Source organism: Suncus etruscus, chromosome 15, assembly GCF_024139225.1.
Source record: "Suncus etruscus isolate mSunEtr1 chromosome 15, mSunEtr1.pri.cur, whole genome shotgun sequence".
Lineage (NCBI taxonomy): Eukaryota > Metazoa > Chordata > Mammalia > Eulipotyphla > Soricidae > Suncus > Suncus etruscus.
This window is the reverse complement of record NC_064862.1, coordinates 59298536-59324429: the sequence shown is the minus strand read 5'-3', so window position 1 is coordinate 59324429 and position 25894 is coordinate 59298536. Positions and strand designations below refer to the sequence as shown.

The window sequence follows — 25894 nt, the reverse complement described above, 5'->3', positions numbered from 1 at the left end:
TGTTTTTCCCCCAGCACCACTTCAACCTCCTTCAAGCCCCGGCGGTCAGAGAACAGCTACCAGGATTCCTTTTCCCGCCGCCATTTCTCTGCCTCCTCTGCCACCACAACCACCTCTGCAGCCATCTCCGCCACCACTGTGGCAACTGCCACGTCCTCTGCCTCTTCCTCCTCATTGTCCTCGTCCTCCTCATCTTCTTCATCCTCTCATTTCCGTGGTTCTGACTCAAATTACCCAGCATATTATGAAAGCTGGAATCGCTATCAACGCCATGCTTCCTACCCACCCCGCCGGGCAACTCGAGAGGAGCCTCCTGGGGCCCCCTTTGCTGAAAATACAACTGAGCGCTTTCCACCTTCTTACACCTCCTACTTGCCCCCTGAACCCAGCCGGCCCTCGGACCAGGACTATCGGCCTCCTGTCTCTGAGTCTGCACCCCCAGAGCCTCCAGAACCTGGTGGAGGTGGCGGTGGTGGGGGCTCTAGCCCCGAGAGAGAAGAAATTCGGACCTCCCCTCGTCCCGCCTCACCTGCCCGTTCAGGCTCCCCAGCCCCAGAGACCACCAACGAGAGTGTGCCCTTTGCTCAACACAGCAGCCTGGATTCCCGCATTGAGATGTTGCTGAAAGAGCAGCGCTCCAAGTTTTCATTTCTGGCCTCTGACACAGAAGAGGAGGAAGAGAACAGCAGTGTCGGCCCTGGGACTCGAGAAACGGGCAGCGAGGTGCCTTCTGGGTCCAGTCATGGGCCCTGCACGCCCCCTCCAGCTCCAGCTAACTTTGAGGATGTGACACCAACAGGGAGTGGGGACCCAGGGGCTGTCCGGGAGTCTCCTAAGGCCAATGGCCAGAACCAGGTGAGGTTGGGCCAGCCAGTGATGGTACCTGGGGTGGTCTAGGAGGCTGGGCTGGGCTGGGCTGAAGGGGAGAAGGGAGTTCATTCAATAGGAGGTGAGGGACTTGAGGAAAAACACAGGGGTAGGCAGAAGCTTTCCTTGACTCTCTTCTGTGCTCCTGCAGGCATCTCCATGCTCTTCAGGAGAGGACATGGAGATCTCCGATGACGACAGGGGCGGCTCACCCCCTCCGGCCCCCACACCTCCCCAGCAACCTCCTCCCCCACCTCCCCCTCCGCCTCCACCACCACCTCCCTACCTGGCTTCTCTTCCCCTTGGTTATCCTCCCCACCAGCCTACCTACCTCCTCCCACCCCGGCCTGATGGGCCACCTCCACCTGAGTACCCACCGCCTCCTCCACCACCACCCCACATTTATGACTTCGTGAACTCCCTAGAGCTCATGGATCGACTTGGAGCTCAGTGGGGAGGAATGCCCATGTCCTTCCAGATGCAGACCCAGATGTTAACTCGGCTCCATCAGCTACGGCAGGGCAAAGGACTGACTGCTGCCTCAGCTGCTCCCCCTGGTGCAGCCTTTGGGGAGGCCTTTCTCCCATTCCCGCCCCCACAAGAGGCACCTTATGGCTTACCTTATGCTCTGTATACACCAGGGCAAGAAGGCCGAGGGACCTACTCCCGGGAGGCCTACCCCCTGCCTTTGCCCATGACAGCTGAGCCCCTGCTCTCCTCCTCTGTCTCCGGAGAAGAGGCCCGGCTGCCTCCCAGGGAAGAAACTGAGCAGGCAGAGGGCAAGTCCTTACCAGTAGCTGGCACTGTGGCCCATGTGCTGGCCACCCTTGTCCAAGAGATGAAGAGTATCATGCAGAGAGACCTCAATCGCAAGATGGTGGAGAATGTGGCCTTTGGTGCTTTTGACCAGTGGTGGGAAAGCAAGGAGGAGAAGGCCAAGGTGAGGATGAGTGTCTGGGACTAGAGGAAACCTGGAGTTCAGGCTACACAATTGAGAATAGAAAAGAAAAATGGTCAAAACAAATGGAGAGGGGAATTTGGTAGGACATGCTAGTTGGGCAGGGGAATCAGAGCTCACGGAATGGGAGAGTGGCAGAGCCTGCTTCAGGAGCTTTTTCTTGCTCTCCTCTGCTTCCGGTGGACAGGCCTCCAATGCTCCTGGATGTCCATTTCCAGTTTCTCTCTCTACAGAGTAGAATAGCAGATAAAATTATTGATAAAATAAATATGCAATCTTAGTTCAGTGAGCCTGTGTAGTGGCTAGAACAAGCTAGATGGGGGGAAGGGGCGGAGCTATAACAGTGGGTAGGGCCTTTGCCTTGCATAGAGTCAATCTAGATTCAATTCCTGGCATCCCATGCAGTCTAAACAGCTGCCAGAGCCTGCCAGGAATAACCCCATGAGTGTCGCCAGGTGTGTCCCCAAAACAAAACAAGGGAAGGTAAGGTATGGCCTCAGTGTCAGAGCAATGAGTAGATGTCGTCTTTGTATTCCTGGGGCTGGAGAGTAGTTCTCAGGCAGAAGATAGGAAGGAGCACCTGGGTTCTTCAGCTCAGTTCCCCTACTGCCTGCAGCCATTCCAGAATGCTGCCAAGCAGCAAGCCAAGGAGGAGGATAAAGAAAAGACTAAGCTCCGAGAACCAGGCATGTTGTCCCTCGTAGACTGGGCCAAGAGCGGGGGTACCACAGGCATCGAGGCCTTCACCTTTGGCTCAGGGCTTCGAGGTGCTCTGCGGCTGCCATCTTTCAAGGTACCCAAAATTATGGTCTTGGCTATTTGAATGGGGGAGGAGGAGGTGAACCCCATTTTCTTAGGGAATAAGCTTGGGAAACATGAGTGTCTTAAGTTCTAAGTGAACCTCTCTTACCATTATTCAGGTAAAGCGAAAAGAACCATCAGAGATTTCAGAGGCCAGTGAAGAGAAGAGACCCCGGCCTTCGACTCCTGCTGAGGAAGATGAAGATGGTAAGTGGAAGGCTGGATAGAAGGAAAAGAGAAGGGCTGCTAAGATGTTGTTAAGAAAGTAAGAAGCAGGAAAGGGGACTATGGGGGAGAGTTCCAAATGGTGGCAGCGGGGCCGGAGTAATAGCACAGCGGTAGGTCATTTCCTTGCACATTGCCGCCCTGGGACAGACCCTCCCATATGGTCCCCTAAGCCTGCCAGGAGTGATTTCTGAGCACAGAGCCAGGAGTAACCCCTGAGTGCATCCTGGTATGGCCCAAAAACCAAACCAAAACAAAACAACCAAATGGTAGCAGAGGTTTTGATGTGGGGTTCCAGTTCCAGTAAAGCAATTCTGAGAGTAGGGATCATCTCAGACTTAACTAGGAAATGTTGCCCTGGGGTAGCCTGGATTTGTGAATCTTTTTTTTTTTTTTTTTTTTTTTTTTTGGTTTTTGGGCCACACCCGGCGGTGCTCAGGGGTTACTCCTGGCTGTCTGCTCAGAAATAGCTCCTGGCAGGCACGGGGGACCATATGGGACACCGGGATTCGAACCAACCACCTTTGGTCCTGGATCGGCTGCTTGCAAGGCAAACACCGCTGTGCTATCTCTCTGGGCCCGGATTTGTGAATCTTATTCTGCTATGCTGATTTTATTTTTTCTATGTTTCAGTTTTCCATCTGTAAAATAGAAAAATGGTAACTCCAGCATTTAAAACCTCAGGATTTTTATTATCTTTCTTTTAGTTTTGTTTTGGGGCCACTTAGTAGTGCTCAGGGACTCTGCACTCAGGGGTCAAACCTGAGTTTGTCATGTGCAAGGCAAGCTTTCTGCCTTTTGAACTATCATTTCTTCCTGAATCCCAGGTCATCTACTCTAGTTTACCATCAGATGCTGTAGCTCCTGCATAACCTTCCTGCCAGTTTGTCTTACATAGCAAGGGGACATCCTATGGAGACTATTGCGTTCATACTTTTTTCTTGGGCTACCCAGAAAAGGTTGAAAGATAAAATAGGTGTGATATGTTTAAACCTGTATAAAGTATTAATTAATTAGCTCTAGGATTTTTTTTTGTTTTGTTTTGTTTTTGGGCCACACCCGGCGTTGCTCAGGGGTTACTCCTGGCTGTCTTCTCAGAAATAGTTCCTGCAGGCACGGGGGACCATATGGGACACCGGGATTCGAACCAACCACCTTTGGTCCTGGATCGGCTGCTTGCAAGGCAAACGCCACTATGCAATCTCTCCGGGCCCAGCTCTAGGATTTTTGTATTAATCTGATGATGAACTCTTAATTTTGGCTCTAAAATGAGATTTAGAACCAGTGTCCTAGATCTCAGGATACCAGGTACAGCAGGTAGGGCACTTGCCTTGCATATGGTTGATCCAAGTTCTATCCCTGGTTTCCCATATGGTTCCCTAAGACTTCCAGAAGTAACCTCTCAGTACCACTGTGTATGGCCCAAAAAGCAAATAAATAAAGTGAGATTTGTCTTGTGGATAATTGGGAAGATCAGCAGTGGTGTAAGCGAAGCTCCTTTCACAGGGTAGGGGAATGGTTGTTGTTGTTGTCAATGGTCAACTGTCCTCACTACCACTCACCCGGGCCTAGACCCTGAACGAGAGAAGGAGGCTGGAGAACCAGGACGCCCAGGGACCAAGCCTCCAAAGCGAGATGAAGAGCGTGGCAAAACCCAGGGCAAGCACCACAAGTCCTTTGCTCTGGACAGTGAGGGCGAGGAGGCATCCCAGGAATCTTCCTCAGACAAGGTGAGCAAGCAGTCATAGTCAAATGCCTTTTCCTGAGTTCTCACTGCCAGTTTCTGTCTGGGCTGCATCTGCCTCCAGGAGAACTAGTTGTCCTTCTTTTAGTTCCTATATTTCCTCTTTGTTTAAGGATGAGGAGGATGAGGAAGAAGATGAGGACGATGAAGAACATGAGGAAGCCATGGATGTTACAAAGAAAGAGACAGAGGCATCAGATGGTAAGCATAAACAATAAAATTGAATTCTGTTTTGAGATCAGAGAGTTCAGTCGTCTGAGCCCCCAGATAAACTTCCTGCCTTTGCCATTTCAGGCACATTTTTGTCTACCTTAGCTTACTGTAAACTCCAATAACTAGAATGTTCTCTTTTGCTTACCTTTACTGTTGCAACAGGGCTCTCCTTGGAAGTCAACCCAGCAGAGCCTAGTTCCCTGAAGCCCTTAACTCAAGGTGTCTGTTTTCTGCTGTCCTTAACCCTCCCATATTGGACTGCTCAACTTTGGCTATGCTTTCCTTCCCTTCCAATGACTGCTACCACCAAACACGATTCTGTTCTCATGTTCCTTCATGTTTATTAATACCTTGGGTACATAGTTTGGTCTTTCTTTCTTTTTCTTTTCAACACCAACCCTATTACCAGTGTGATCTTCCCTCCAACAAATTCCCCACGTTTCCTTGCCCCACCCCACCCCCAGCTCGTCTACTTGACAGACACACAAATTTATTTCATGATGTTTGCTCCAACAAAAAAAATTTTATTTTTGGGCCACACCTGGTTACGCTCAAGATTACTCCTGGCTATGCGCTCAGAAATCGCTCCTGCCTTGGGGGACCATATGGGACTCTGGGGGATCAAACATGATCTGTCCTAGGTCAGCTGCGCCACTGCTCCGACCCCATGCTCCAACAAAAAAAATTTTGGGGGGGGATTTTGGGTCACACCAGCAGCGCTCGGGTTACTCCTGGCTCTATGCTCAGAAATCGCCCCTGGCAGGGACCATATGGGATGCCAGAATTCGAGCCACCGTCCTTCCACATCTAAGGCAAACAAATGCCTTACCACTGTGCTATCTCTCCGGCCTGCTCCAACAAAATTTAAAAGAATAGCAAGTGAAATTATCAGACAGTAAATTAGTAAAATTCGATTTGTGATGATTTGGCTAAAATTAAGAGAATTTAAAGGAGAATAATCTGAATTGGCCTATAGAAGAAGTGTTTTGTCCCAAAAAGGCAATAATGGTTTTATGTTAGAAAATATATAGTAAAAAAACAAAAATAAATAAAAATAAAAAAAAAAGAAAATATATAGTATACTGTTTATGTGTCTGAAAAAGTAAATGATTTCAGTAAGAATTTATGGGGGGGGGCTGGAGAGATAGCACAGCAGTAGGGCATTTGCCTTGCATGCAGCCGACCCAGGACTGACTGTGGTTCAATCCTGATACCCCTTATGGTCCACGAGCCAGCCAGGAGTAATTTCTGAGCCCAGAACCAGGAACCCCTGAATGCCGCCAGGTGTGACCCAAAACCAAAACAAAACAAATAAAGAACCTTTCTGGATGTAAAAACTGATCAGACATTGAATATTTTATATAAATAAGATATTAGTTCATTATTTAAAATCTGTAAAATAACTATTTTATTTTATTTTTTTGGTTTTTGGGTCACACCCAGCAGCGCTCAGGGATCACTCCTGGCTCCACACTCAGAAATCGCCCCTGGCAGGCTGGGGATCATATGGGATGCTGGGATTTGAACCACCATCCTTATGCATGCAAGGCAAACACCCTACCTCCATGCTATCTCTCCGGCGATTTTTTAATTTTTTAAAAATTATTTGAGTACCGTGGTTACAAAACATTCATAGACGAGTTTCAGTCATAAAATGTACACCCCCCCCCCTTTTCCGCCAGCAATATCCCCTCCTTTCCCTCCCTTAAAATAACTTTTTTAATCTCCTAGAGGGCACCCATAAGTACCATAGGTGGTGCTATACTCAGTACCATGTGTTGGAAGCTCTTTTTTTTTTTTTTTTTTTTTTTTTTTTTTTTTGTGGTTTTTGGGTCATACCCAGCGGTGCTCAGGGTTTATTCCTGGCTCCATGCTCAGAAATTGTTCCTGGCAGGCATGGGGGACCATATGGGACGCCGGGATTCGAACCGATGACCTTCTGCATGAAAGGCAAACGCCTTACCTCCATGCTATCTCTCCGGCCCCGGAAGCTCTTTTAATTCTTTTTTTTGTTTGTTTGTTTTTGGGCCACACGCGGTGGTGCTCAGGGGTATTACTCCTGGCTGTCTGCTCAGAAATAGCTCCTGGCAGGCACGGGGGATATGAGACACCGGGATTCGAACCAACCACCTTTGGTCCTGGATCGGCTGCTTGCAAGGCAAACGCCACTGTGCTATCTCTCTGGGCCCGTAATGTCCGCTTTTGAGAAGCTTTTCATAACCATGGGAGAGGAGGGGACTTGGCAAATATTAGCATTTCAGAGGTGATGCTTTGAAGAAGATAATCTAGGGTGATGAGGTAGAGAGTGACAGGGAGTGTAACCGAAAAAGGAGCTGCTTTCTAAGTGAAGGGAGAATGAATACCAGACTACCTGTGAGAGGTGTAAGGTCATCTGCTAAATGAGTGACATCCACTGGGTCACCTTTTTTTTTTGTCTTTGTTTTGGGGCCATATCCTGCAGTACTCAGGACTTACTTTTGGTTCTGCACTCAGGAATCACTCCTAGCAGTGCTAGAGACTATATGGGATGACAGGAACCAATCCTGCTCATCTCTGTCAACGATAAACACCTTTACCTGTTCTGCTATCACTCTGGCCCCAGTTTTTGTCAGTTTTTGCCAATTGAAGGTTTCTTGAATTTGTCGTTTGTTTTTTTCCTGTTAGCCCGTCTTTCTCACTTATATTTCAAAACTAGTAACAGTTCTAACTGACTTCCATGTTTCCATCCTTTCTCCAGCATTCCAGTCCATTTCCCACCCTGCTGAGGAAATTCTTTTCTAAAACATATAACTGTGGAACTGGAGAGATTGCACCCTTCTCATAGGCAGGGGCTAGAGTGATAGTACAGTGGGTAAGGCACTTGCCTTGTATACCACCAACCTGGATTTGATCCCTACTACCCCATACAGTCAGTCCCCCGAGCACTGCCAGGAGTAATTCCTGAATGCAGAGCCAGGAGTAAACCCTGAACATTACCAGGTATGACAAAAAAAAAAATTTAAAAATACACCTGTTACTCCCTCCATAGTCTTTTTGGCTTCTTTTCTATAAGGTGATTCCTCAGGTAACAGTTGTTTTATTGGGGGACAGGGGAAGGGGGCTGGGACACACCCAGCTAAGCTGGGGTTGGGAGTAGCATTACTCTTGGCCCTGTGCTCAGAAATTACTCCTGGTGGGGACTCAGCGGAACATATTCAGTGCCAGGGTTGACCCAGGGTTGACTGGGTGCAGGGCAAACACCCTGATCTGCTCCAACCCCAGTTCTTGGAATTTCTTTTTTGGAGAAGTGGTGGGGTACATCCAGTGATATTCAGGGTTTACTCCTGGCTTTGCATTCAGGAGTGACTCCTGACGGTACTTTGGGTACCATATGGGATGCTGGGAATTGAACCTGGGCTGGCCACATGCAAGGCAAGTGCCCTATCCTTTGCTATTACTTTAGCCCATTTGGTCTCTTTTTCCGTCTGCTAACTGTCATCTGCAGCCAGGCTGTTGAAAATTGGTTTCTAAAGATCTTGAGATGAGCATCAAGAGTGAGAAGAGTCTCCAATTGTACTCATGTTTGGTGGGTTCTTCGTAGTTTCCTTTAAGCAGAATCCAGCTTGTCATACTGAACAAATTGGGACCTTGACCAACTCTTTTAGAGAGGTCGTCACTCTAACACTTAGTGTGGACCCTAAAGCATTTGTATCCAGCTTTACAAAGAAACTGAATTTCCGGGGCCGGAGAGATAGCATGGAGGTAAGGCGTTTGCCTTTCATGCAGGAGGTCATCGGTTCGAATCCCGGCGCCCCATATGGTCCCCTGTGCCTGCCAGGAGCAATTTCTGAGCCTGGAGCCAGGAATAACCCCTGAGCACTGCCAGGTGTGACCCAAAAACCAAAAAAAAAAAAAAAAAAAAAAAAAAAGAAACTGAATTTCCTTGATTGCCTTTTCTGGATTTCCAGGTGAGGATGAGGAAAGCAATTCGTCTTCCAAATGTTCTCCGTATGCTGACTCAGATGGTGAAAACGATAGCTTGTCAGACTCCGAGAGCAGCACTTCATCCAGTTCCTCATCATCATCCTCATCATCATCATCTGAGTCCTCTGAAGAGGAAGAGGAAGAGGAGCCACCAGCAACCATCTCCTCAGCCTCATCGCCCCCCAGGGAACCTCCCACCCCTCTGCCAGCACCAGTGGAGGAGCCCAAGTTGGAGAAAGTTGCAAGCTCCCCACTCACCCCTCTTCTCGAGCAAGAGAAGTCTCCCATCAGATCTCCAGGTAAGCTGTATAGAGAAGCTGATTTTATCTTTCTGTGCTTATAAGAAGAACAGTTATGGGTTAGGGGCCCAGAGGAGGACATTTAGAGCCATACCTTGTGGTGCTGGGGCTATTCCTAACTCATACTTAGGCATCACTCCAGACAGTGTTCGGGGGACTAGATGCCATGCTAGGATCAAACCAGGCATCTGTATCTCTCTGCACTTTCTCTGGTCCCTCCTAGTAATACTTTTACCTGCAGTTCTTTTAGATTTTTTTTTCTTTGTAGTGTAAGGATCAAATCCAGGTGGTCTGCATTCAAGGCAAGCATTCTACCACTGAGCTATATCCCCAACCCTACTACTAATATTTTTAAAACCCATTCTTTTGGAGGGTGCTCAAGGGACCCTAAGGACCATTCCAAACAATTTTCAGCCAATTGGGCTGGTATTTGAAAGTAAGTTCTCTAGGATGTGGTCCTTTTTGGGCCTCATGATTTTGGGGCTTATCTGGGTTACCCAGCTAGTGCTGGGGCCTCAACCCTTGCTTGTGGAAGCACTCAGGGCCTTCAGGACTACGTAATAACCAGAGACAATGGGATGTCAGCCTTCATGTAGGGCACCTTAACTTCTGTATGATCTCTTCAGCCTCTTCTCTGCTGGATCCTGTGTGCTTGCAGGACTAAAAAGACAATTGGACAGGAAATAACAAATTTACACAGAATTTAATTCTGACTTTGCTTTCCTTTGTGGATCTGTAACATTCAGTATTATTGATGAATCTATTCTTTATTTATACTTGGGTTTTTGAATCACACCTGGCAGTGCTGGGGAATCATGCAGTGCTGTGGGTCAAACCATATTCAGTTGTAGGCAAGGCAAACAAACCCCTTAAGCCCCTGTGCTATCTGGTCCTCGATATTACTGTTTTTGTTTTTGGGCCACACTTTGCTCTGCTCAGGGCTTATTTCTGCACTTAAGGATCACTCCTGGTCAGGTTCCTGGTAACGGGATACTAGGTAAGCTGTTGTGGAAGGCAAATGCCCTAACCACGTACTATTGCTCCTTGAGCATCCCTCCCACCCCCGGCAACAGTAGTATAGCAAATACACGTAATTTATGCTGTCAGGTAGAGTGTTCATTTATACAATGTGTATTTGCTTATTGAAGTAAGTACTAAAGTAAGTACAAGAGATATTATACTGTATCCTTAGAACCTTTCCTTCATGAAACTTATGAGGAAAGTGAATGAGTTGAGTTTAAAAAAAAATCTGGGGCCAGGGAGATAGCATAGCAGTAGGGCATTTGCCTTGCATGCAGCCCATCCAGGACGAATGGTGGTTTGAATCCCGGCATCTTTTATGGTCATTCCCCTCCCCAACCCCCTCTATGCCTGCCAGGAACGATTTCTGAGTACAGAGCTAGGAGTAATCCTGAGAGCCACTGAGTGTGGCTCCCCCCTCCAAATACCCCCCCCCATCCAAATCTGTGATAAGTGTCATGAAAGCATAGAAAAGGACTAGATATGTTGAGATCCTAAGCATATCTGAGCAGAATCATCCCCATGACACTTTATTGGCTCGAATTCAGCAAAGCCAACATGAGAGAACACTTAGCATTGCAAAAGGACCTCAGGAAAATGGCTGAAAATGGAGAGTAGCCTTCTGAATGCGGTGGCTAAAGTCATGCCGAGCAAGGGTCACACCATGCAAAATGTACGGGTCATGTTAGAAATTTGGTCTTTAGGTGAAGGAGTGGAATAACGTGTATTTATTTATTTATTTATTTATTTTTGGTTTTCGGGTCACACCCGGGAGTGCTCAGGGGACCATATGGGATGCCGGGATTCGAACCACTGACCTTCTGCATGTGAGGCAAATGTCTTACCTCCATGCTATCTCTCCGGCCCCACATATGTGTATTTTGAAAAGATGCAGTGCAGAGAAAATTTGGAGAGGGTCCAGAGTTTTATGTGGGGCTGTTTCAGAGGTGGTTGTAGGAAGAAAGCAGGCAGCAGTGGTGATTTGGACTAGGGCATTTCTCTGATGTTGAGATGGTAGCTTGTTTTTATTTATTTGTGTTTTGAGGTCACACCAAGTTCTTAGTGACTACTTATGGCTCTATGCTTAGGAGTGACCCATAGTAGTGCTTGGGAACCATATGCGGTACTGGGATCTAACCAGGACTCTATGCTATCTCTCCTGCCCCCAAAATTTTCTTCTTTTTATAAATAGTTGAGGTATTATAATTGATAGTACTAGTTAACTTTTTTTTGGTCACACCCGGCAGTCATAGTGTTTATTATTATCTCTGTGTTCAGGGTGCCAGGCATTGAACCCAGGTAGGCTGTGTGCAAGGCAAGAACCCTACGTGCTGTGCTATCTCTCCAGTCTTGTTAACTGTTCTTGAGTACTTCTTGTGTATCCAACTTTAGATCTACCATGTTGTAAACTCACTGTCTTTTGCGTCTGAGCATCCCTATTACCATTTTGCAGGAATTGGTGGTTTAGTGAGGTGCTCAGTTTATCCAGCTGGGATTTAAGAAAGGAACATTGACAGGGTTGATGACAGGTTAGATTTTTTCAAAGAGTGTGAGATTTGAACATGTCCATGTACTGCAAGGAAGGGGTACCCTAAAGAATGACTTCCTACTCCATTGATGGGCCAGGAAAGAGAGGAAAGGTGGAGGCATGGACTCTAGAACTGATAAAAATCATCTCCAGCCTCTTGTGGTCTTTGACCAGGATGGAGGTCAAAGGAAGATGGCTGAAAGGGGTTAAGATGCAGGGTAGCTAAGAATGGCTGAATACTTGAAAGGTTATGAGATAGGCCACACACATGTGGTGAATAGGGATGAATAAAGCTGATGCTTCCTGAAAAAAAAAAATCATCTCCATAAAGGTATGAACATGATGGTGATGCATGAATTGGTTTTTTGTTTTATTTTTTAAAAATCCTTCAAGAGATTTTAGGCCACATCCAGGAGTGTTCAGGACTTACTCCTAATTCTGCTCTGGGGTCACTCCTAGCAGTGATCAGGGTACCATGTGTTCTGCTAAGGCAAGTGCCTTAACTCCTGTATGATGTCTTCAGTGAGATAGACGTCATGTCTCAGTCTCCTTTTCCACTTTGCAAAAGGACCTGTGCAGAGTGTAAAGGGACTAGATGGAGAGTGAGCAGTATGGAGTTGAGATCTTACAACCCAGAAGTCCTCCTAACTCTAGAGGAAGCAAGTGAAGGAGAAAAGACAGGTGGTTGAGTTGATAGAGAACTGGAGGCCTATCTTTATTAGGTTTTCAGGCATTTTGGGGGGCACATCTGGCAGTGCTCGTGGCTTACTCCTGGCTCTTCACTAGCTCTGCACTCAAGGATCACTTCTGGCAGGCTCAGGGGAATATGTAGAGTTTAGGAATCATAATCTGGGTCAGCCACATGCAAGGCACATTCCCTATCCACTCTACTATCACTCTAGCCCTCCCCTTGTATTTTTTGTTCATTTTTATAAATTCTTTAATTGAATCACCATGAGAGATAGTTACAAATATGTTCGTCATTAAGTTTCAGTCATATACACTCATCAGTTTGTTTGTTTGGCCACACCTGGTGATATTCAGGGTTTACTCCTGGCTATGTGCTCAGAAATCGCTCCTGGGCCAGAAGATGGCATGAAGGTAGGGTGTTTGCCTTGCATGCAGAAGGACAGTGGTTCAAATCCCAGCATCCCATATGGTCCCCTGAGCCTGCCAGGGGAGATTTCTGAGCTTAGAGCCAACCAAAAAAAAGAAAAGAAGGGTCAGAGAGATAGCATGGAGGTAAGGCGTTTGCCTTGCATGCAGAAGGACAGTGGTTCGAATCCCGGCATCCCATATGGTCCCCCAAGCCTTCCAGGAGTGATTTCTGAGCACAGAGCCAGGAGTAACCCCTGAGCACTGCCAGGTGCGACCCCCCAAAAAAAAGAAAAGAAAAGAAACCGCTCCTGGCTCAGGTGACCATATGGAATGCCGAAGATTGAACCCAGGTTCGTCCTGGGTCAGCCGTGTGCAAAGCAAATGCCCTACCACTGTGCTATTCGTTCTTGCCCCTCTCATCAGTTTTTTTGGTTTGCTTTGGGGGCCACAACAGGTGGTATTCTTTTGTTTTTGTTTTTGTTTTTCATTTGACTTTTTGGGCCATACTCAGCGGCAGCAGCACTCAGGAGTTACTCCTTGCTCTGTACTCAGAAATCACTCCTGGCAGGCTCGGAGGACTATATGAGGTGTCAGGAATCTGACCTGGGTCGTCCCAGGTCGGCTGTGTACAGGCAAACGGCCTACCACTGTGCTCTCTCTCTTGCCCCAACAGGTGATATTCTGGACTTACTTCTGGCTCTATGCTTAGGGATCATTCCTGGATGGGTTCAGGAAACCATATAGAGTGCCAGAGCTTGACTTGAGTCAGCAGTGTAAGCACCCTGCCCACTCACTGTATTATGTCTCCCACCCTTGGGATCCATTGCTTGTATAAGGAAGAAGATAAGGGGAGCAGCGCTATGATATGGACACACTAAAGACAAACCTGTAGAGGCAGAGCCATAGAATAGCAGGGGTACTTGCCTTGCTCATAACCAGTCCAGTTAGCAACACTGGATATGCCCAAGCAAAAAAAAAAAAAAAAAAAAAAATTACACACACACACACATACACGGAATGTCTTGATTTGTAAAAAACTGAATAGTCAAATATAGAGGCTCTTGTGAGGAGCCCTAGCAAAAAAAAAAATTACACACACACACACACACACACACACACACACACACACACACACACACACACACACACACACACACACACACACGGAATGTCTTGATTTGTAAAAAAACTGAATAGTCAAATATAGAGGCTCTTGGGGCCGGGTAGGTGGCGCTGGAGGTAAGGTGTCTGCCTTGCAAGCGCTAGCCAAGGAAGGACCGCAGTTCGATCCCCCGGCGTCCCATATGGTCCCCCCAAGCCAGGGGCGATTTCTGAGCACATAGCCAGGAGTAACCCCTGAGCGTCAAACGGGTGTGGCCCAAAAACCAAAAACCAAAAAAAAAAAAAAAAAATATATAGAGGCTCTTGTGATGAGCCCTAGAATGTGTTTTTTGTGTTTTGTTTTGTTTTGTTTTTGGTTTTTGGGCCACACCCAGCGTTGCTCAGGGGTTACTCCTGGCTGTCTGCTCAGAAATAGCTCCTGGCAGGCATGGGGGACCATATGGGACACCGGGATTCGAACCAACCACATTTGGTCCTGGATCGGCTGCTTGCAAGGCAAACGCCACTGTGCTATCTCTCCGGGCCCATAGAATGTGGTTTACCCTTTGACTCAAACCCCCCCCCCCCCATCAGGGGACCCGGCATATGCTGACTCCAGTGCAGTCTCTCCTGTCTGTCTAGTATGGCACCCAGAGAAGGATACAGATTTTTACTGCCATTTGTTAGCATGTGATCTTGGATAGGCTATTAATTTGCCTCAGCTTCTTTATTTGTAATATAGATTTAATAATAGAGTCAGAGCAGTGGTATAGTGGGGGTAGGTTTTGTTTTCCTGACCCGGGACTGATCCCTGAGTGAAGTCAGAAGTAAGTCCTGCATACCACCGGTTGTTGCCCAGGAAACAAAAGCTTCTTCCTATGCACATCACTATGTGGTTGGATTATTGGTGCGTGGCAGGACCCCAGTGGGGAGGAAGGCATCCTTCAGTGAAATTTTAGCAGCCATGAGACTCAGTGGAGGACACTTTTTTTTTGTTTTGTTTTGGTTTTGGGGTCACACCCAGCAGCGCTCAGGGGTTACTCCTGGATCTATGCCCAGAAATCCCCCCTGGCAGGCACAGGAGACCATATGGGATGCCGGGACTCGAACCACAGTCCTTCTGCATGAAAGGCAAACGCCTTACTCCATGCTATCTCTCCGGCCCCAGGACACTTGTTTTGAGTGTGTGAAGTTCTGGGTTCAAAAGTGTGTGTGTGTGTGGGGGGGGGGGAACAATAATACAAGTGGGTAGGATGTTTGCCTTGCATGTTGCTGACCCGGGTTCAATCCCTGACATAACCTGAGCTTTCCAGTAGTGATTTCTGAGTGCAGAGTCAGAAGTAACTCTAAAGTGCCACTGGTGTGACCCAAAAACAAAAAAGTGGCATCATCCCATACCCCACTCTCATAATAGAAAAAAATAAACATTTTTTGAGGGATGGTATAAAATAGATTTATTTAAATAAATTTACTTAGCAAAAGATGAGAGAAAAAGATTCATGTTCAAGAAAGAACAGGGTGGCCTGGAGAGATAGCACAGCGGTGTTTGCCTTGCAAGCAGCCAATCCAGGACCAAATGTGGTTGGTTCGAATCCCGGTGTCCCATATGGTCCCCCATGCCTGCCAGGAGCTATTTCTGAGCAGACAGCCGGGTGTGACCCAAAAAAAAAAAACAAAACAAAAAAAAAAAAAAAAAAAAAAAAAGAAAGAAAGAAAGAACAGGGGCTGTTATTACATTGTATCTTTTTCACTCACTAAACAGTATTACTTATAGTTGAAATAATGTATACTTTTATTTAGATCTGACTAATGGTATCCCAGTCATAAAATGTAGCTAGCAAAACTTGTATTAGTTTGTGCCTAGTTGTTGTATTTAGGTAGTCATGACTAATCTTAGTAAAATACTAGAAAATTTAAATAGAGAAAACATTTGATTTTGCAGGGCATTTGCCTTGCATGTGGCCAACCTGGGTTCAATCCTCTGCATCCCATATAGTCCTTTGAATGATGATCCTAGGAGTGATCCCAAAGTACCACCAGGTGTCGCTGTAAAGCAGAACAAGGGGGCCGGAGAGATAGCATGGATGTAGGGTGTTTGCCATGCATGCAGAAGGACCGTGGTTCGAATTCTGGCATCCCATGTGGTCCCCCGAGCCTGCCAGGAACAATTTCTGAGGGTAGAGCCAGGAGGAATCCGGTGTGACGACCAGGAAAAAAAAACAAAAAAAAAAAAAACAGAACAAAAAACATGTGACAGAGTTGGAGGAGATGCTACAATGTTTAGTTATAAGCTTTGTATCTAGTCCTCTGAGTGTCACCAGTGGGTCACTTGAGCACAGTAGTCCCTGAGCAGTACCAGGGCTGGAGGTGTGACTCAGCAGCAGAGAACTTGCCTCAGGAGTCTGAGACAGGGCTTTAGATTCCATCCCTGGCACTGCAAAAAAGACCAGTCCCAGGGCTGTAGAGATAGCACAGGTAGGGTGTTTGCCTTGCATGCGACTGATTTGGGTTCAATCTCTGGCATCCTGAGCCTTCCAGGAGCGATTTCTGAGTGCAGAGCCTAGGAGTAATCCCTGAGAACCTCTGGATATGGCCCAAAAACAAACAAAAAGAACAGTCCCGGGGCCGGGTGGTGGCGCTGGAGGTAAGGTGCCTGCCTTGCCTGCGCTAGCCTTGGACGGACCGTGGTTCGATCCCCCGGCGTCCCATATGGTCCCCCAACCCAGGAGCAACTTCTGAACGCATAGCCAGGAGTAACCCCTGAGCGTTACCGGGTGTGGCCAAAAAACCAAAAAAAAAAAAAAAAAAAAAAGAACAGTCCCAAGTATTGAGCCAGAGCAATTGTACAGCCAATAGTTCAGTCCCAGTATTGAACTAGGACTCCTCCCAGTCCCAGTTCAATCCCAGGTATCCCATAATCCCTTAAGCACAGCCAGGAGGTTTTTGTTTTGTGTTGTTTTTGGATCACATCTGGTGTTGCTTACACCGGGGCTTACTCCTGGTGGGGCTCGAGGACAAAAGCAACATAACCTGTACGATGTCTCCTTGGGCTCTAAGCTCTCTGAGGGTACTGCTTCAAACTCACTCAGTGCCTTGGCCTGACAAGAACTGGAACTCAATAACTGTTCTTGAGGTGTGCAAATGAGCAGGGAGCCAGGAGACCTGAAGTGCTGTGGAGAGGCTGGCCGTGTCTGTCAGAGCTGAGGAGACTGGGATGTGTGGTCTCCCCACTGAGTCTGGCTTTTCTCCTGCCTTACTGAGACTGAGAACTGACCCTCCTTTCCTTGTGTTTCCTTCCCAGCTTCAACAGAGGAGCCTCTGCCCAGTGTGCCCCAGCCTCCCACAGAGCCACCAGCTGGGCCCCCCGCCCCTCCTCCCCGTCCTGATGAGCGGCCCTCCTCTCCAATTCCCCTCCTGCCTCCACCCAAGAAACGCCGGAAAACAGTCTCCTTCTCTGCTGTGGAGGAAGTGCCGGTCCCAGAACCAGTTTCCACTGCCCCACCACAGGTCAAGCCTCTGGGCCCCGTCTCCCGCAAAGTCCCCCGAGGTGTGGAGCGGACCATACGCAACCTGCCCCTGGACCACGCTTCTCTGGTCAAGAGTTGGCCTGAGGAAGTGTCCAGAGGGAGTCGAAGCCGGGCTGCAGGCCGAGGTCGCCCCACCGAGGATGAAGAGGCTGAGCCCGGGACAGAAGTGGATCTGGCAGTGCTGGCCAACCTGGCCCTTACGCCAGCCAGGCGCGGACTGGCTGCTGTGCCTGCTGGTGAAGATCTGGAGGTCATCAGCATAGAGACTCCAGACGAGGCTGACCAGCCAACCCCCTTCCTCAGCCACATCCTCCTGGAACATAACTATGCTCTGGCCGTCAAGCCACCAACCTCTATGTTGGCCCCTCGGCCACTGGAGCCAGCTCCTGCCCCTGCAGCCCTCTTCAGCTCCCCAGCAGATGAAGTTCTAGAGGCCCCTGAAGTGGTAGTCTCAGAGGCAGAGGAGCCGAAACATCCACCACAGCAGCAGCAGCAGCAGCAGCATCGAGGGAAGGAGGAGGAAGAGGAGGAGTCCGAGTGGTCTGAGAGTAGTGGCAGCAGCAGCAGCGATGGGGAGGGTGCCATTCGCAGGCGCAGTCTCCGCTCTCATGCCCAGCGCCGACGGCCACCCCCACCACCCCCATCTCCCCCACCCCCATCCTTCGAGCCTCGTAGTGAGTTTGAGCAAATGACCATCCTGTATGACATTTGGAACTCCGGCCTGGACCTGGAGGACATGAGCTACCTTCGGCTCACATATGAACAGCTGCTGCAGCAGACCAGTGGGGCCGACTGGCTGAATGACACTCACTGGGTCCATCACACCAATATCCTTAGCCTCAGAGGCTGGCCTTCACCCCCTGGAAGGGAACGTGGAGGGAGGGCTTCTAGAATTGGTCTGCCGGCGCCCCACCCTCACCACACCCCACTGCCCCTTCTGTCCCGCTGCTTCATTCCTTCACCATCCTTTTCTCTTTCACTTGCTCAGCCTTGGTATTTCTCTTCTCCTTCTTTCTCTGCTTCCTTCCTCTTTTTGTTCTTGCCCACTGTTTCTGACGTAAGAGATGGGGGTATGGATTATTTCTCTTTTCTGTGTTTCATGCATTTAGAACATCCAGCTGAGCTGAGGCATTTCCTGGAGCTGGGACTGGGGTGGGTGATAAGGCCCTGGGAGGATGGTCAATGAGAAACCCTTCTCTTCCTTAACACCCTGCACTCACCAACCTGAGCACTCCAAAACGCAAGCGGAGACCCCAGGATGGGCCCCGTGAGCACCAGACAGGCTCTGCCCGTAGCGAAGGCTATTACCCCATCAGCAAGAAAGAAAAGGACAGGTACCTGGATGTTTGTCCTGTCTCAGCACGACAACTGGAAGGAACAGATGTTCAGGTGAGGACCTGCCTACTGCACACCTGCCCCACATTCTTTCCCTGGGCTTTGACCTCCCTTATCTCCACACAGGGGACTAACCGGGTGCTTTCGGAGCGGCGGTCAGAGCAGCGGCGATTGCTGAGTGCTATTGGCACCTCAGCCATCATGGATAGTGACCTGCTGAAGCTCAACCAGCTCAAGGTGGGATGGAAGGAAGGTTGGACCCAGGGGGGAGATGAGTGGCCCCTTCGTTAGGCACCAGCAGAAAGGCCAGCAATTGGCTTATGGGAGGAAGCCAGCAGAGGGGTCTGCCTTTCACCTTCTAGTTTCGGAAGAAGAAGCTTCGATTTGGCCGGAGTCGCATCCATGAGTGGGGTCTTTTTGCCATGGAACCCATTGCAGCTGACGAGATGGTCATCGAATACGTGGGTCAGAACATCCGCCAGGTGAGATCCCACTCCTCTGATGATTGCATGTGCAAACTGGCCCTAGAGCTGAGGTTCCCAGATGCCTTTTCAGAAAAAATAACACTGGCTTAGCAAACCCTGGAAATCTGCCTTTTTGGGTTTTTTTGTTTGTTTGTTTTAGGGTTTTTGTTTTGTTTCCTTTTGTTTTTGGGCCACACCCAGCAGTGCTCAGGGGTTACTCCTGGCTGTCTGCTCAGAAATAGCTCCTGGCAGGCAAGGGGGACCCTATGGGACACCGGGATTTGAACCTACCACCTTCACCTTAGGTCCTGGATCAGCTGCTTGCAAGGCAAACACCGATGTGCTATCTCTCTGGGCCCTGCCTTTTTGTTTTTTTGTGCCACACCAGTGATGCTCAAGGGGTTATTCCTAACTGCACTCAGAAATTACTCCTGCAGTTGTCATGGGATGCTTGGGGATCGACCCAGGGTTGGACAAATGCAAGGCAAAATTCTCCATCCACTGTACTATTGCTCCAGCCCTAAATTTACCTTAAGGGAGCAATAAGTGCCCCCCATTGGACCCAGCCCTTCCTCATTGTTCCAGCACTCTTCAGGGAGGTGATGTCCCCCACTTTAGGAAACACTGCTCCACATTCGTCCCTATTCTGACTCTGGTGAAACTTGCTCTTTTTTTTTTTTCCTTCAATAACTAGTGATGGGCATTAGTTAACTAGATGCTTAATTATGTGACAAAACATATTACTAATACTCTCTAAGGACTTTTGAGTATGGGAGTTGGAGTGATAGCACAGCAGGTAGGATGTTTGCTTTGCATCGAACCAACCTGTGTTCGATCTATGGTCAATCTATTGTCCCCCCAAGGCTGCCAGGAGTAACTTCTGAGCACAGGGCCAGGAGTAAACCCTGCCAGGTGTGGCTCAAAGAAAAAAAAACTTGAGTATGGAGTTGAGGGCCCAGAGATAATATACCAGGTAGGTGCTTGCCTTGCACATGGCCATCCCAGCACATGGTCCCCAGCACTTGCCAGAAGTGATCCCTGAGCATTGCCAGGTATGGTCTCAAAGCCAAAACAAACAAACCTAGTTGAATAGAAGATGGACATTACTACCAGGAAGCTCCAGGAGAAGTTGGTGGAATTTGGTATTTCAAGGGAGGCAGGAGAAGTGATCCCAGTTATGATTAGGCTGAACTGAGGGCTGAGCTTCCGTATAGGGTGGGCCATGCATGTGTCCCGAGACTGGAATGGGAACCACTTGACCAGGAGCAGCAATGTGAGACTGGAGAGGCTGGATACCAGACTTGGGACTGTTATTAATTTGGGGTGTTTTGGGTTTTGATTTGGGGCAGGGGGTTGTTGGGTCACACCTGACTCAGGATTACTCCTGATTCCCTGAGTGGGTTTAGAAGATTGAACCTGGGTTGGCCACCTGCAAGGCAAACACTACTATTGCTCCAGCCCCTACAAATATTAATAAATTTGAACATGAGGTGAGGAAGGAGGGAGGTGGCGGGGTAGCATTAAGTAGGAGAGCACTTTGGAGGTGAGTAATCTCTCTCTGGAGATAGCTGAAAACCCAAGAGTACTGGGTTCAGGGGAACTGACAGCAGAGTGGGCTCTGATGGGGAGGCGAGGCTGCTTCTTAGTACTGCCCATAGACTGGGATGAGAGGTGGTATTGGCAGTGAAATGGGAGCGGAGAAGAGCAGGTTTGTGGTCATGAATCAATACAGGTGGAACAGGGGAACTTCAGGGTCTAGGGGACAAGGCCCAGCAGCTCTGGTGAAGTGAATTTTGGTGGTGTGAGGCTCTTCCCCCACTTAGCTGACACCTGAAACTGGGAAGAAGGTGTGACCAGCCAGAGGCTGCACCACCCTAATTCCAGGAGTAAGAGTCTCCCTCCATGCACACACATGGCTGGGATGGGCAGCAGAGGAGCAGAGTCCAGTCTCAACTTCACTGATTTCATCACTGGGCCTGCTCAGTGACCAGTGCAGATTCCCTGGTTCCCACTTGACAGCGTAGTCAGGTGGCAGCTATAGGCAGATAGGAAGCGGGCAGGTCTAGTAAAGTGCTGTGGAACCCTAAGGAGCCTTCAGTGAGACATCTGGTCTCCTCTTTGGAGAACTGATGTGCTCGTGTGGCTCCTCTCGCCCGTGCTCTCAGATGGTGGCCGACATGCGGGAGAAGCGCTATGTGCAGGAAGGCATTGGCAGCAGCTACCTGTTTCGGGTGGACCATGACACCATCATCGATGCCACTAAGTGTGGCAACCTGGCGCGGTTCATCAATCACTGCTGCACGGTGCGGAGGGGGGCAGCAACTTGGGGGGTGGCCAGAGTCAAGGGCACGGTCTCTTCTCACACTAGCTTCCCCTCCTGCAGCCTAACTGCTACGCCAAGGTTATCACCATCGAATCCCAGAAGAAGATCGTGATCTACTCCAAGCAGCCTATTGGCGTGGACGAGGAAATCACCTACGATTACAAATTCCCGCTGGAGGACAACAAGATCCCGTGTCTGTGCGGCACTGAGAGCTGCCGGGGCTCCCTCAACTGAAATGGGGCAGAACTGCTGCCCTCCCCTATTTATTCCCCTTGGTGCCCTGAGCTCCCAGCCCCCACTCAGCCTTACTGGGCTTAGCAGGGCCCATACACCCCCATCTCCAAACACAAATATTGGGGGCCTCCTGAACCCAGTGAGGAAGACAGTCCCTTGAGGCAACTTCCATCCTCTTGTTGCCCCTGCCCATCCCCTTAGCCCCTTATTTTTTTTCTTTGCGGAGAAGAAGCTGTAAATGTTTCATAGCTGCCAGCAGCTGTTTCCTGTGGAAACCTGGGGTGCCGGCCTGTACAGATCCTGTTCTTGGGAGGGGCTGCATAGCCCTCTTGCTTTGTGTTAATAATGGGAACTCCCTTTGTGCCCAGCGTGCACCCCTCCCCAGTTTAAGGGGCCTCTAGGGGCAGTGGCCGTGTTCTCCCCCTGGGGGGGGGGCCCTGTGCCCCCAATCCTAGGGACTCCGTGCCTGGAACCCTGCCTCATCTGTTCCTGCCAGACCCTGAGGGTCGCCCTTCCACCCTGGTACCTGGAAGCTCTGGCTTGACCAGGCTGGTGGGTGGCAGACCTTCCCATTGGGCTGGATTGTACATATGTTAATACTGCAGACCCAACGCCACATTTTTATAATTGTGATTAAACTTTATTGTACAAAAGTACTGATTCAGTGTCTTTGGGAAAGAGTGGGATGGGATGAGTATTGAGGACAAGGTCGGGCAAGTGGAGAGGAGGAGGAAATGGGTGGCTTGAAGTTTGGGGTAAGTAGAGGGGCTTTGGGTTATAACGAGCCCAGCCATGCAGATCTCAGTCACTATCACTCCGGGCCTCAGAGGCTGGTAGTCATCCCAAGATCCCCCAGGTCAAGGTCAGGTCTTCAGAACCACAGCGGTGCTGGGCTCCTACCGGCTCAGAAACCCAGTGAGAGGGAAGGGGTGCTGTGCAGTGGGAGTAAGGAACACCACCCCCGCACCAGCAGGCCACGGAGGCCCTTCACCTCAGCCTCCTCCATCTCCTTCCAGAAGTCCTTCGCTGGAACCTACAACCAGTAGTTCATACCAAGTAGCCACTAGGGGGTGCGTTGTGCAAGAGACGTGTGGTGAAAGGTGGAGGGTGGAGGCTGGGCTGGTTCCTGGTCAAGTGGGGAGGAGCAAACGGAAGGCGACTCAACCTAAAAGACAGACCCTTCTGAGGCCAGTTCAGACGCCTCCGGACTACAGATGCAGGTAGGCAAGGGTGATGCCAGATCTCAGAAACCCTCTACCCTGGACCCAGCCCTTCCAACCCACTTGTTTCTGTCCTTCCAATTCCCTGCCTCACCCTCCCCTTTCATTCCAGAAACTTCCCCCTAACTCAAAACAGTGACCCCAAAAGAATCCCAAGCAGTTACATCCTTATCTCAGTTTGGGGTTGGAGCCCCGCTGCTCCCACCAGCCCAAGCAGCCGACAAGCCTGGTCAATTCATGTCCAATTCATGACCAGAGCTCCAGCCTAGGAGGAACAGGTGGTTCCCTGTGCTGTGGCATGGGCAGCAGGCAGCCTGGGTGAGACGATCTCTCCGCAGCCAGGATGGCACTTTCTGCACAGCCCCGGAAGCTGGTATACCTGGTCACAGGTGGCTGTGGCTTCCTAGGCGAGCATGTGGTGCGCATGTTGCTACAGCGGGAGCCCCAGCTGCAGGAGCTGAGGGTCTTTGACCTACACCTGGGTCCGTGGCTGGAGGAGCTGAAGACAGGTGACCATGGTGGAATGGGAGTGGGGAGTGGGCAGATTCCTGGGTGGAAAAACCAATGATGTCTGTGGATGCTCTAGGGCTGTGCATGGGATGAATGAGTCATACTGGGAATGTGGGTGCTGGAGGGTGTTAGCTGAACTCAGCCGCTGGCCAGGGGCCGGGAGTACTGCTCTGACATAGTCTCTGGCTGTCTCTACTTCCCCCCAGGGCCTGTACAGGTGACACCAATCCAGGGTGATGTGACCCAGGCCCACGAGGTGGCAGCAGCAATGGCTGGAGCCCATGTGGTCATCCACATAGCCGGGCTAGTGGACGTGTTTGGGAGGGCCAGTTCCAAGACCATCTATGAGATCAATGTGCAGGGTGAGCCACTTACCACTTGTTTATCAAAAACACTTTTCTCTCCTAGGCTTACACTCTGTTCCTGACTATTGACTCCACCCCCACTACTGCTGGCCTCTGGACTCCCCAGTTATCTATCTGGTGAACCTGATAGCAGGCCCACTGTGTTTTTTTTTTTTTGGTTTTTGGGCCACACCCGGTGACGCTCAGGGGTTACTCCTGGCTTGGGGAACCATATGGAACGCTGGGGGATCGAACCTCGGTCCATCCAAGGCTAGCGCAGGCAAGGCAGGCACCTTACCTCTAGCGCCACCGCCCGGCGGGGGGGCCCACTGTGTTTTATCTTAGACCAGGGAAGGCAGTCAGACTTGGGAGAGGAGGGGAAGAGGGAGACGACCAAGCCTCGGCTGATAAACCTTCTGCCTTTGCCCAGGCACGCAGAATGTGATTGAGGCTTGTGTGCAGACCGGAACACAGATCCTGGTCTACACAAGCAGCATGGAAGTTGTGGGGCCCAATGCCAAAGGCCATCCTTTCTACAGGTGAGCTGAGGTTTCCAAAAAAACTTAAAGAACCCCATCTCCTCATGGCATTAGAATATTTCCTTTGCAGAGTCAGAGATCCTCAAAGGGCTAAGCATCTTTGATCCTATTACAGCATAGGCATGGCCCCTTGAGAACTACCAGGAATGCCTCAAACATTTACCCCCAAATTTCCCCTTCCTCACTAGGGGCAATGAGGACACCCCATATGAAGTAGTCCACAGTCATCCCTATCCTTGCAGCAAGACTCTAGCTGAGAAGCTGGTTCTGGAAGCCAATGGCAGAAAGGTGAGATGAGGTATAAGTAAAAGGGCAAAAAGAGAAGTCACTGGCAGAGCCTGGTCTCTACATCTACCCTGTCTCTATCAGTGCCTCTCTAGGGCAGACCACTGTCTTTCAGGTCTTAGCACTATTGATCTTTTTGCTCCTAGGTTCGAGGAGGGCTGCCCCTGGTTACATGTGCCCTGCGTCCCACTGGCATCTATGGTGAAGGCAGTCAGATCATAAGGGATTTCTACCACCAGGGCCTGCACATGGGGGGACGGCTCTTCCGTATGATCCCAGCATCTGTGGAACATGGTCGGGTCTATGTAGGTGAGGTCTGGGTGAGGCAGAATGGAGGCTTACCCACAAGGCAGGACCCATGTGGCTGGGATGGGGAGAAAAGTCAAAGTAACCCAGTTAGGGTCAAGATGAGTTTTGTGGCATTTGTAGGCTGAGCCATGGAAAACAAGAGTCATAGAAAGCAAGTCAGGCTAGAGGGGAAGCAAGGGTGGGCCCGGCATCTTCCCAGGAGAGGAAGGGGTAGTACCTACCCAGAAGGCTTGTGGCCACACAGGCTGGCCCCGGAGGTCAGGCAGCCCCAAAAGAGAAAGGCCCCAAAGAACGGGGAGCTGGCTTAAGGGCTGGTCAGGAGATAGCGGCACCTCTATGGCTGTGATGGTACTCAGAGGCATGCCCCCCTCCCACTGGCAGGCAATGTGGCCTGGATGCATGTGCTGGCAGCCCGGGAGCTGGAGCGTCGAGCTGCGGTGATGGGGGGTCAGGTGTACTTCTGCTATGACGAGTCACCCTACAGGAGCTATGTGGACTTCAACATGGAGTTCCTGGGGCCCTGTGGATTGCAGTTGGTGGGCACCCGGCCACTGTTGCCATACTGGCTGCTGGTGCTTCTGGCTACCCTCAACGCCCTGCTGCAGTGGTTGCTGCGGCCGCTGATACTCTACACGCCCATGCTCAACCCCTACACACTGGCCATGGCCAACACCACCTTCACAGTCAGCACCGACAAGGCTCAGCGCCACTTCGGCTACACACCCCTGTTCTCCTGGGAGGACAGTCGGGCTCGAACCATCCACTGGTTGCAGACCAATGAAGGGTCAGTCAGCAAGGCCCAGTCCAGGCCTTGAAACAAAAGGTAGCAACTGGAGTCAGGGGTCAGACTCAGCGTTTCTTCCTGAGCCTGCATAGAGGCTGCCCCTGCCCTGAGCCTCTGCATTTCCAGGGCATCTTTGCAACTCCTCTGCCTGGCATCTGCCTGCTGAGGGCCTGACAGGCCTGTCCACATCCCAGACTGGGCTG

General features: G+C 49.9%; 2 protein-coding genes across 2 annotated transcripts in view; both read left to right on the top strand.

Annotated features, from left to right (window-relative positions):
* The window catches only part of SETD1A (SET domain containing 1A, histone lysine methyltransferase), a 30374-nt gene extending 8021 nt beyond the window's left edge, over positions 1–22353 (top strand). The window contains exons 7-19 of the mRNA XM_049789081.1: positions 15–855; positions 1019–1807; positions 2442–2618; positions 2746–2833; positions 4424–4581; positions 4709–4796; positions 8756–9070; positions 17119–18171; positions 18561–18733; positions 18806–18916; positions 19042–19161; positions 21309–21446; positions 21527–22353. Coding sequence (XP_049645038.1) covers positions 15–855; positions 1019–1807; positions 2442–2618; positions 2746–2833; positions 4424–4581; positions 4709–4796; positions 8756–9070; positions 17119–18171; positions 18561–18733; positions 18806–18916; positions 19042–19161; positions 21309–21446; positions 21527–21700 — 4225 coding nt within the window. The 3' untranslated portion in view covers positions 21701–22353. The remainder of the gene's footprint in view (positions 1–14; positions 856–1018; positions 1808–2441; positions 2619–2745; positions 2834–4423; positions 4582–4708; positions 4797–8755; positions 9071–17118; positions 18172–18560; positions 18734–18805; positions 18917–19041; positions 19162–21308; positions 21447–21526) is intronic.
* Positions 22354–23263: 910 nt separating this feature from the next.
* On the top strand, positions 23264–25894 carry HSD3B7 (hydroxy-delta-5-steroid dehydrogenase, 3 beta- and steroid delta-isomerase 7). The gene is made up of 6 exons (XM_049789273.1): positions 23264–23429; positions 23637–23792; positions 24205–24313; positions 24502–24601; positions 24745–24907; positions 25289–25894. Exons 1-6 carry the CDS (start codon positions 23264–23266, stop codon positions 25720–25722), a joined length of 1128 nt encoding a protein of 375 aa, XP_049645230.1. The 3' UTR covers positions 25723–25894.

Bases quoted from the DNA above. Each gene is read 5' to 3' on its own strand.
- HSD3B7 (XM_049789273.1), top strand. From the start codon at position 23,264: ATGGCACTTTCTGCACAGCCCCGGAAGCTGGTATACCTGGTCACAGGT. The intron at 24,314-24,501 runs GTGAGCTGAGGT...CTTCCTCACTAG, and splicing joins AAAGGCCATCCTTTCTACAG to GGGCAATGAGGACACCCCAT. The intron at 24,602-24,744 runs GTGAGATGAGGT...TTTTGCTCCTAG, and splicing joins TGGAAGCCAATGGCAGAAAG to GTTCGAGGAGGGCTGCCCCT.